We start from the raw sequence: 11,495 nt of genomic DNA, 5'->3' as shown, positions 1-11,495 counted from the left end.
TCGGTCGGTCCACTGCCCTCATGTCAAGCGTGTGCTCCACACATCTGACCAATCACACGTGGTTTCAATTAATAATGTGGCGGGAAAACACTGAAAAAAAAGTTTATCTCCACTTTTTTTGTGGAAACGGCAGGCAATTGGCCAAGCTGTATAGCGTTCGTCGGCAGGTGTTGATGTACAGACACTCAGTCAGCGGTCAAGAAGCACAGAAAGAAGGGGAGTCAGTGTGAGAACTGAATACGTGAAAATAAATGAGTGACAGAAAACGGAGCAAGATTTGGACTCATTTTAATGCTACATCAAGCTCCAGGGCAGAGTGCAGACTGTGCAAAGTCAGCATTTCCTATCGTGCAGGCTCGACAAACAACCTGCACAGGCACATGCGGACATCACACGCATCGGTATTGCTATAGCATTGTTATGCGCCATTTTTACTCATCGTAAGTGCTTAACAATGTCAATAATGAAACAAAATATTATAAAATTAGGTTTAAGCTATTAATTAATTAATAATGTCAAAAATATATATGGGGAGCCTTTTGGGAGCCGAAAGAGCCGGCTCTCCACAGTAAGAAGAGCCATTAGAGCCGCATCTCGACAAGGAGCCGAAAATCCCATCACTAATGTAATGGGACATCCAAAAACCGTGACATCCCGCCGTTACAAAACCGTCAACTCCCACTTTTTAAAGCCCCGCCTACTTACCCAATCGAATTGAGTTATGTAAATCTTGACAGCAACCTTATCCAATAAGATTCGTTTTCGGGGCTGGCCACGCCCATCAACATTCTAATTCCCGGATCTTCTCAGCTACTGCCAAGTGTCCGCCTTAACCGCCGGCTGGGGGGACGAGGAGGTGAACAACCGGGAACATTACATCAACAGTAGGCCCTCCGGTGTTCTCGGTACAAACACGTCTAACGGACTTAACACGTTCACCTGCGTAATGGAAGCGGACGAGTTTGTCCCCTCCTCGACCCTGGAATCGCCGGCTGTTGAAAGGCGGGTCACGGGCACTATAGCCGCGACGGGGTTTGGGATTTTTGGCAACAGCGTCTTGGATGCCACGGGGGGCTTTGTCGGGTCCTTTACGCCGAGAATGACGGGGGAGCCGGATTTTGTCTCCATGTTGCACCGAGCAACTCCCGAGCCCTCGGCCTCCGTTGAGCCAGAAGTAGACTATGAAGGACTGCCTCAAGGAGCAGCTAGCAGCACACATATGCTGGCTGGAGCTGTGGCTGGAATCATGGAGCACTGTCTTATGTATCCCGTCGACTGCGTCAAGGTATCACAACAATTATTTATAAAATATAATGTATTTTGAAACTTTTTGGGGAGTTCGTTATGTCATGTGGGCGCAGTCCCCCCGGTTGCGTAAAGCGGGAGACAGCGTAGGCCCCAAAACAAGCCTGCGTAGTTGTTAGTTAGCTTCTAAGCTAACCTATACAACCTTGCTAACAGAGGTCAGCTAACCGTATTACGTATAAAACGAAACACGGGAGAAGAAATGTATATTTTAAAAGCAATTTTAACAATTAGTACGCGGTAAAAATGCTAATTGTTGTAGTTTATGACCCTAAATGATCATTAGCAGTCACTAAATGTGTCCGTCCTCCAACATGTATGTAATGTTTTTGTTCCATCTCCAGTTTTAAATCTTATATCAGCCTCACTAAAGCCTGCTTGAAATCAAATTGCTCACTATGCACATGCATACTGCATTTTAAGTTAAATACAGCTTTTTGCCATTGAATTATTTTCAAGTGAAATTCATGTAAGTACATTAATAACCTGGGGAATTTGGTTTCGGTTTTATTTCTCAGGCTGGAGCCTATTAAAACCGATCAGATTATGAACACCCCTTAGCTAATCTGGAAAGTCCAATGTGACGAGATAGACAGAGGTTGTATTGGGTAACTGGGATTGAATAAGCAGCCTCTAGACACAGTGGAGACTCCAGCTGAATAAAATCTCCGAAATTAGTCATAATTTGATTATTTAAGTCTGTTGATTTCCAATTATTTTAAACAGCTTGTGAGAAAATGAAAAGGGAAATTTCATTAATTACTTCTTCAAGCAATTTATATAACTTAAAACAGCACTTAGACCATCTCTGTCCATTGCCCAGCATGTTAAGACATTGAGTTGATTTATGTTCAATGAATACTTTGAAGCAACTTGATGCTTAGGAGACAAATGTACTAGAGGTGATTCAGGCCACTCTGCAATTCCTCCAAATTGATCCTGCTATCTCTGTCAACCTTAGTTACATTTTTTGCAAAAAAGCAAACATGCCTTCTTTTTCTTGTGGGTGCATAAATAAAATGATCTTTTTGACTTAAAACACATGATATTAGTGTTGGAAGTGACGGGCAGCTGTTTAATGTTGGTTATTGTACAGAAAAACAAAGTTTTCTTCTCTACAAATGTATTGACATTCAAGTTATCTTAATGTTACTATTTGTTTTTGGCTGAATTGCCTCAGACTTGTTCCCCCAATATTTACAGTATCTATTGATCGATGTGCATTGGTGCACCAATTTTATGATTCACAAATCTGTAGAAACTGGTCTCTCTTAAATGCTCTCTAATTTATTTTTCCGCTATAGTACCTTATTATGTTTTTTTTTTTGTCCACTAAAAGTCTAAAAGAAAAATGATGAAAATGTCTATGTAGACGCCATTAAACCGCATAGTGCAAAAATCATTCAAACCGCTTATCAACTTTCATTTGTAAGCTGAAAAAAATAGTTGGGTGAAAAAACAGCAGAAATTATAAACATTTTTCTGTGACTGAAACTTTAAATGAGACGTAAAAGTTATTTTAACATTGAAGCAGGATGAGGATCCTCCCTAATAATCTTCTTTTTAACGTCTTTACAGTTTAAGGAAATCAGTTGGAAGTGTTTACTGTAAAACTCCACAAAGTAGCTTCCTGTTGGCCGCGGCTGCTTCTTTTTAGGGTTTTAGTTTCATGTTGTCTTACGCTGTCTCTGGAACACCCTGCACTTAACTGGGAATTTAGCTGTAGTTAATTGTCTTTTTCTAATTTTATCAGTTTCCTCGTGCCTTCAGGTTGTTTGAAATGCATCATAGAAGATCATTGTGTTGGTGAAGAGGTTTGGTTAAGTAATTAGCTTTATTGAATGTTTAAGCTGTTTGTTACTTTGCCTAAATTGTTGACTAGATTAACTCAGATTATACTTAACTGTGAGACTTGGTGAAACAAAAATATTGTGCTTTAGAGGCTTTTTTAAATTTCTGAAATAATTTGATTAATCTTTATTTAAAGTTTTGTTTGAACATTTATTGGCCACTTTCTTTTATAAGGAAACACCTGATTAACTACTTGCTAATATGAGTAGCCTACTGATCTTAGTACTAATTCATCTCATTAAAGTGATTTAAAATTAATATTTTGAGTAACATTTTATTTAGACTGCTTCTTCAGAGTATGTTACATGTGTAGAATTACACTTTTTATGAATAATATTAGTAAGTTTGAACTTTTACTGCATCTTTTTTATTGTCTACAAAAGCTTGTAGTTTGTTTGTCTGAATATCAGCGGTGAAACTAAGAGGTGAAACACTTTGCAACAGGTGACAAAACATGTCCTGAATCTCCAAGTTTTGTTTTTATTTTGTTACTTATGTAAAGGAAGTATGCAATAATTTGTTGTGGTGGAAATCCACGTCAGTCCTCACATGCTTTTCAGCTGTTCTTAGAAGAGATGCAGTGGGAAAACAAACACAGATCTGATTATTTCCACTGCTCACATGGGAGGTGTGTGATTCGTACCCGTTTTCCTACATTTTCACTGTTTTTCCAGCTGTTAAGCAATTTATAATGACGAGGATCCCACTATCATCAGCAAATGTAGGACAAAATGTCAGAGAAAAAATGTGCTATAATCTGGGTGTTGCAACGGTTCAGAGTTCAGACCTTGATCTGATTGTTCATAAACCTGTCTGAACAGGTTGCACTTAACTGTTCAGATGAACAGTTAAGTGCTGTGATGAACTGAACCAGTGTTAATAGGTTAACGTTCATAATGCGGGAAACTGATTAGGACAGAAGTATTTCTGTGAATTAGCTTCTAAATGTGCTTCCACTAAACTTTGAATTATATAACAGATAATTCACTAAGATGTTTTTATGTCCTCTTTTGAAATCTTAGAGAAGTTAAACATTTTTAGTCAATATTTGCAGAAAGAAAGGATGCTTTAATCAATTTCTGATCATTGATGTTCAGAAATACATGGATCCTGAGCACCCATGAATGCTCAGGATGCTGCTGGCATGTTTTTCTTTCGCACTAAAAGATATTTAGCATGTTTTCAGGTCAGCTTTAACAGACTGCACCAACATGGTTTAACTTGGTTAACAGACCTGCTATAATGTTGTGACAACCTAAAACATGTATGAATGCTTCTTCCTGTTACTAATGCTCAGTTTTTGTATGACTTGTTGATAATTCTGGCAGTAACAGGTTACTAATTTTCTCACATCAACTATACTTTACACGCTTTTTTTCTTTTCTGTAGAATCACAGATCTATATTTTATAGATCAAAATATGCTGATAAACACTATTTGAGAACAGCTACTCAATAGTGAACTTAACACTGCATTAGCGTAAAGCTGCAGCAAACTATTGGTTTAGTTATTGATTATTCCAGCCATTATTTTTGATGAGTAATCATTTTTAAAAATGGTGCATTCTACAAATATTTTATGGAACCACTGAAGGATTTTTATGCAATATTATAGACACATTAAAGAATTCAAATCAATAAATAAATCAGTTCCTTTTTACAATAAGAAAATAAACATTTTATTTCCTAGAATGCAATAGCATGGCATTCTTTTAGTAATTCTGAACTGGGTGAAGATACATTTTTGCCACTTTGAGTTTTGGCTGAAACATATGTACAAAACTGTGTGTGTATGTATATGTGTGTGTGTGTGTGTGTGTGTGTGTGTGTGTGTGTGTGTGTGTGTGTGTGTGTGTGTGAAGCCTTTAATCCTGCTCTGAATATGTTTTATTTTTAGAAGATGGCCTTCTTTGAGTCTGTGTACTCTAGTATACAAATGAATCAATTACTAAATTAGTTGATCATTCTTTCAATCGATTAATTTGATTAATCGTTTCAGCCCTACACTAGTGTGAGAAATTAGTACAAAGTAATTGGTAGCATACAATAATGACTGATGAATAAGCCTGCAGTGTTTCTTGCTACTCCATACAGTTGTAAGCAACCCATTAACGTTGAAGGAGGATAGAAACCTTTTGTACCGTGTTTGAAGAACATTTGTAGTATTTCTGCTGCAAAGATTAAGCAGTAACGAGGAAACCAGTGTGATGACATCTGAATACATTCCAATCTGAGATGTGTCAGTCTGAACACTTCGCTTCCTTTACTGATACACCTGCTAGTCACATCTAGCAGCCGTTCAATTTCACGTAATTGAACGTCAGCTCTGAAAGTCGCTGCAGGGTGTGTATGGAAAAGTCTCCTGCAATCCAGGTTTGATGCCTTTCTTGCAAAGAAATGATCAGTTGATTTTTTTTTTAACAATCACAAGGACTGTTTGAAGTGTGCATCCACCATAAAGAAACACAATGCAGCATATTTCATATTTCAGCCTGGAATATAAATACCAACCAGAGAGCTTTGACCTGGTTAAGTTGCTACCTGTGAAACAGAAATAACTCACAGGTCACTGGTTTGATAGCAGAAGTCGCTGATTAGTGATGACGTTTCCAAAATGTTTCAACACATGAAACAACTCAGTATGTTTTTAGGTCAGGACTTTAACCTTTTGTGCTTTTAGAGCAGGGGTCTCAAACTCCAGTCCTCGAGGGCCGCAGTCCTGCAGTTTTTAGATGTGCCACAGATGCAAAACACTGGAATGAAATGGGTTAATGACCTCCTCCTTGTGTAGATCAGTTTTCCAGAGCCTTAATGACCTAATTATTCTGTTCAGGTGTGGTGCAGCTGAGGCACATCTAAAAGTTGCAGGACTGCGGCCCTCGAGGACTGGAGTTTGAGACCCCTGGTTTAGACCATCAGAACGTGTGTTTTCTTTGGGGGTTCCAGCTCAACTAACCCTAAAGTTCATGTAAGAATCAAAACGAAGAAGCGGAAATAAAGGTAGATGCAAAAGAAAATCTGATGAAGGTTCAATTATTTTTTGATTTTTTTTTTTACCGATTAAAGATTCAGTCTAAATCTATGCAATAATCCCAACTGCTTCAAATCTTCTTCTAAAAAGAGATACGCAAGTCAGGCCAGCAAGGGGCGGCATTGTACAGATTCAAACTCTTATCGGAGTGGAAATCAGATTCTTCTTTACGCAGTACTTTAAAGCAGTGTTGGTATGAACATAAATGTACAGACATAATGTGAAGCAGTTTGGTTGATTTTCAGATTCATCATGATGTGACCGCTGAGGTTTATTTAGGCCCAAAAGTGGAGGAAAAAAATGAATAAATAACAATATTCTTAAAGTAATAAAATGTGAATGTAATATGAAATAAATGTACCAATAAATATGCCATTAAATATTTAAATATGCCCTTCAAATGATGAAATTAAATGATAACATTTCACAATAAATGTGCTTAATGATTATATCAGTCTGTGTTAATTCAAATATTAAATTTGAGTAATTCAAATGTAATAATTGGAATTATTAAATACCCATAATTCAGATAATTATGGGTGTTTTGTAGGAGGGTTGGCACTCTGGCCCTGTTTTTTTTGGTCTTGGTCTCTGTTTTAGGAGTAAAAAGATCAGTGCTTCTGAAATATTTTACGCATAATTAATCTCTAAAGCAGTTAGACTAAAAAAAGTCTGAATACAGTCATATTCAAGAAATTAGAATATGCTAACATGTGAGTTTCATTTGTCAGATTTAAAGCACCCTTTGAAAATAACGTTAAAGATAATTTTTTTTTTTATTCATCTGTAACCTAATTTTAAATGTCATACAAATGCCTAATTGTAACTGTAGCAGAAAAACATAATTAACATTAAAAAAAGGCTGGAAATCCTCGATCTATTGATAAAGTTCCTGAAATGAGTGGACTTTCCAATAATAATCTACTACTTATTGAACGGATCTGTAAGTACATTTTAAAAAAAGCAGCAGTTTCCCTAAAGCAACAGTTAAATTGTTGTTTCATTGTGTTTTCTGCAGACCCGTATGCAGAGTTTGCACCCAGAGCTGGGGGCGCGCTACCGGAACGTGATGGACGCCCTGCGGCAGATCATACGGACGGAGGGGCTGTGGCGCCCCATCAGGGGGGTCAACGTGCTGGCCGTGGGGGCCGGACCTGCACACGCTCTTTACTTCGCTTGCTATGAGAAAATAAAGTTTTCACTCAGCGACGCAATTCATCCGGGCACGAACAGCCACTTTGCAAACGGTGAGATTATTCAGAAAGTAAAATTCTTACTTTAATTTCAGATATTATTCCCAATTCAAGCTCAATATTAGAGGTAAAACAGTGAACTATATACTGTAGGCGGAGGAGGGAGATGCATATCTTATTTGTTTATGATTTGTAGGTGTAGCAGGTTGTGCAGCTACTGTCCTACATGATGCCATCATGAACCCAGCTGAAGGTAAAAACCCTTTTCAGCCTCTTTACTTTTTGTTTACATGATACACACACACACTGTTCAAAAGTGTCTCTTCAACTTTAGAAACTTTTAATATTTCCACGTTTCTTCTAGAAGATTACTGAGAATCTGTGGCTTAAATTTCCATTTTTTAAAATGTTCTTTTCTACCTACAATGGCCCTAATTCTCAGTGGTATTGTTTGAACCATTTCTTTTTTCTGTTCTGGAATTGCCTTTCCGCCATCTTTGTTTCTGTATCAACTGACTCTGCTTACGAATGACTAGTGGCGCCGTCTGCTGGCCATCCTTAAGATCAGCATCAAACTAAAAGTAAAAGAAGGTCTAAGCACACAGTATTAGTATGGGCGCACTGATTTCCTTAATTTTGGGAAATCAATGATTGGCTGATATTTACATGTGATGCTGATTTTATTTACCTCAGCAAAGGTCTAAAAATCAGACGCTTTCTTCTTCTGCTCTCCTATTAGAGCGGTTTGACTGACAGACCAGCACGCCAGGTCATGTCTGCACATTAGCAGTTAACAATGTTCATCCCACTGTATCCAACTCAACAAACTTTATTGCTGTATTTAGCAACATTTCAGACAAAAGTTGGAAAATCGGCAGGTTATGCTCTGTAAAGATCAACGATTGGCCAGAAAACTGGAATTGGTGCACCCTTAGTTTATTTATTTAGTTAAATTTTTTAAAAATTGTAAGTCTGTTGTTTTCATTCTGTGTAATTTTTTTGTCTGTCACATAAAATCAAACTAACGTGTTAATGTTTGTGTTTGTAATGAGACAGCGTGTGTAGTGCTTGTGTTTCTCTTTCCTTCCTGGCCCGAAGAATCTTATAAATCTTGTATTTTCAACGTCTCTCCTCAGTTGTAAAGCAGCGGATGCAGATGTTCAACTCGCCCTACCGCGGCGTCCTGGACTGCATGGGCTCTCTGCTGAGACAGGAGGGTCCGGCGGCCTTCTACCGCAGCTACACCACGCAGCTGACCATGAACGTGCCGTTCCAGGCGCTGCACTTCATGACTTACGAGTATCTGCAGGAGCTGCTGAACCCCCACAGACAGTACAACCCGTCCTCGCACGTCGTGTCGGGTGCTCTCGCCGGCGCCCTGGCCGCCGCGGCAACCACTCCCCTCGACGTCTGTAAGACGCTCCTCAACACGCAGGAAGCTCAAGCCGTCCATGTGATCCAGGCTGGAGCGGCGGCAACGGCAGCGGCGGCCTCGGGTCCGGAGAGCCGCTACATCTCCGGTCTGAGCGAGGCATTCCGGACTGTGTACCGGACCGGAGGCGTGCCGGCGTTCTTTAAAGGTGTCCAGGCCAGAGTCATCTACCAGATGCCTTCCACCGCCATCAGCTGGTCGGTCTATGAGTTCTTCAAGTACATCATCACGAAGCGGCAGCACGAAAAGAGGCTGCGTGGCGATCGGGACGGAGACAAATGAACCAGATCTGGTGTTGCTAATAAATTCTCAGCATCACATTCGGTTCACAAAAGAAGGCGGGTTAAGGTTCTTGGCGCAAAAAAGTCAACTTTATTTTGTTTACAGAAATAATGTGTAGTTCATATGAAAATCCAGGGAAGGCAAGTTGACCTTTACGGGCTCTGAGTTCAACTCGGCGCCTGGAGGAAGCAGGAAGTTGTGACTCCAGCTGTGTTTTATTCTAGCGTTCATCTTGATGAGCATCTCCTAACTGGCTTTTTAGGGGGGGAAAAAAAACATCATGCACATGTATAGGATGTAAAAGGTGCAGCTATTTTCTGACCACCAGAGGGTGCAGTGTTGCACAGATGCAACAGAAAGGACCTATGAAAACACAGAAGCTTTAGGAGATCATTTGAGTTTGCCCCGTTTTTGCACATTTCCGAATGTTATTAGCAGGTGACTGGAAGTCAAACTGTTCAGAGCAAAGAAATAAAGAAATGACAACAAGGAAAACATCAGAAGACATCAGTGTGGAGCCAACAGAGAGAAATTATCACTGGCAAAAGGCATGGGCCAGCGAGAGACGCTTGGTTTCATGGTATCACGGTTTTAACAGACATGATATAAATACTTAGTCCTGATGAAATAATATAATTTGGTAAATTTATAATACATTTATTAGGGCTGAAACGATTCAAATCAGTAAAGTATTCACTCAAAAACAAAACCATTTTCTTAAAGATTTACACTGTCGGAGCAGTAATTAAGCCAAAGCTGTAAAAAAAAAGACATTTTGCATTTAATATGTAAACAAATCATTTTTTTGTTTGTAAAATAATATATAATAATTTATTTCTTCTACAGTCTATATAGTTATACCTAATATCTCTATGCTGAGATTGAAATTGAAGTCAAAATTCTTGTTCGGGGAACAATTTTAGACTTTACACCTGATTCTGAAAAAATGTTGGTAAGTTAGCATTACCAAAAAAGAGAAAACAACAAAATATTACTTTACAAACCAATAAATTACTTTTTAAAAAAAAAAAAACAGAAATTGACCTGAAACTTGTTACTGGTTGATTTGAAGTCCTTCTTTTCTGGATATTTAGTGAATTATTTCATCCAAAAAAACTGAAAAGCTGCATTTGTTGTTGTATTTTTATTTAAATACATTAATTGGGGTTAAGAGCCACTGTGAAACGCGCAGAGGGCCACTTCTGGGTCTGGAGCCGTAAGCTGCAGATCCCTGGTTTAAACCATGATGCTGTTTAATCTTTTGGGTTTGATATTTGTCGATACGCTGGCCCATTCTTACCTGTCTTTGAAAAATGTTCTCTCTGTCTTCAGGATCCATTCGGTCAGGTGTATTGCATTCTTCCTAAGTGAATTTTAAACACTTTTTTTATGTATATCCCACAAAAAAGGTGATGAGAGTCTTTATTTTTGTCAGTATTTTGTACTTACACTACAGTAGCACTTACAGGCAGATATTTTATTTGACTTAGTACAGACGCTCCGATAACAAAACCGCTCACAGGACCAGGAAATTACTGATACACGCCTTCAGCTAGCCGCAATACAGCCAACGCACAACTAAACATGTTCTTGTTTTGAAGCCATAAACTGGAGATAAGATGTAGAAAAGTATTTAAAGATATTTCAATCTCCCCGAAACTCTTATTTTGAAGAGAAATCTAAATTTGTACGATGTGCTGTAAATATTCAGAGCTTTGCACCTTGAAAGAAAGCCTGTATGTGTGGTGAGCCGAGTTTTAAATCCTGGAAAGCCAAAGACTGAGAGCTAGTAAAGGACAGGAAGTAGTTTGACGGTTGAACTTACTATGAAATGCTTGAACAGTGTTTGAAAGAGACACCTGCTTTTTGTGAATTGTAAATAAACGTGCTAAAGGCAGCTCCTCGCAGAAGCAGGGTCTTCTCTTGGTGCTGGCTGGCCAAGCGCTGAGAGACCAGAAATGTGTCTGCTTGTCTTTCTTTCCTCACCTTCTCTCCTTTCAGCAAGACGCAGCACAACCAGCCACAAATACCCGATAAGAGGTTTTATCTAGCAGACGGTTGTTATTTTAACCCGCCTGTCGGCTGCTTTAGCACTTAATTTAGAAACACTAACTCCAGCAGGATGTTGAAGAAGTGATGCAAAAGTATCTAGAGATTTCGTAGTTTATAGGAAAAAGGGGAAAAAGAGAGTCTGTTGCATTTTTCTCTTAAGAAATGTTTCCTCAGATGCCGAGAGTTGGGTAGTAACTAACTACATTTACTTGAGTAACTTTAAGAAACAAAAACCTTTACTTTTAAGAGTATTTTTTACTACTTTGTACTTTTTACCTTACTTGAGTACTTTTATTATGAAGTTTTTCTACTCTTACTTGAGTAAAATTTCTGGATTTTCTACCCACTGA

At 38.7% G+C, this 11,495-nt stretch overlaps 1 protein-coding gene across 1 annotated transcript; it reads left to right on the top strand.

Annotated features, from left to right (window-relative positions):
* Window positions 1–800: 800 nt before the first annotated feature.
* LOC114145187 (mitoferrin-2-like) lies at window positions 801–11,052 on the top strand. Its single transcript, XM_028018647.1, has 4 exons — window positions 801–1,285; window positions 7,205–7,433; window positions 7,576–7,632; window positions 8,516–11,052. Exons 1-4 carry the CDS (start codon window positions 947–949, stop codon window positions 9,091–9,093), a joined length of 1,203 nt encoding a protein of 400 aa, XP_027874448.1. The 5' UTR covers window positions 801–946; the 3' UTR covers window positions 9,094–11,052.
* The last annotated feature ends 443 nt before the right edge of the window (window positions 11,053–11,495 follow it).

This window comes from Xiphophorus couchianus, chromosome 5 (genome assembly GCF_001444195.1).
Source record: "Xiphophorus couchianus chromosome 5, X_couchianus-1.0, whole genome shotgun sequence".
Taxonomy (NCBI): Eukaryota; Metazoa; Chordata; class Actinopteri; order Cyprinodontiformes; family Poeciliidae; genus Xiphophorus; species Xiphophorus couchianus.
This window is presented reverse-complemented; position numbering and strand designations above follow the sequence as displayed.

Excerpts from the sequence above, each read along its gene's own strand:
- LOC114145187 (XM_028018647.1), top strand. The coding sequence starts at position 947 with ATGGAAGCGGACGAGTTTGTCCCCTCCTCGACCCTGGAATCGCCGGCT. Across the intron at positions 1,286-7,204 it reads ATCCCGTCGACTGCGTCAAG|ACCCGTATGCAGAGTTTGCA; the intron begins GTATCACAACAA and ends TGTTTTCTGCAG. Across the intron at positions 7,434-7,575 it reads GAACAGCCACTTTGCAAACG|GTGTAGCAGGTTGTGCAGCT; the intron begins GTGAGATTATTC and ends TATGATTTGTAG.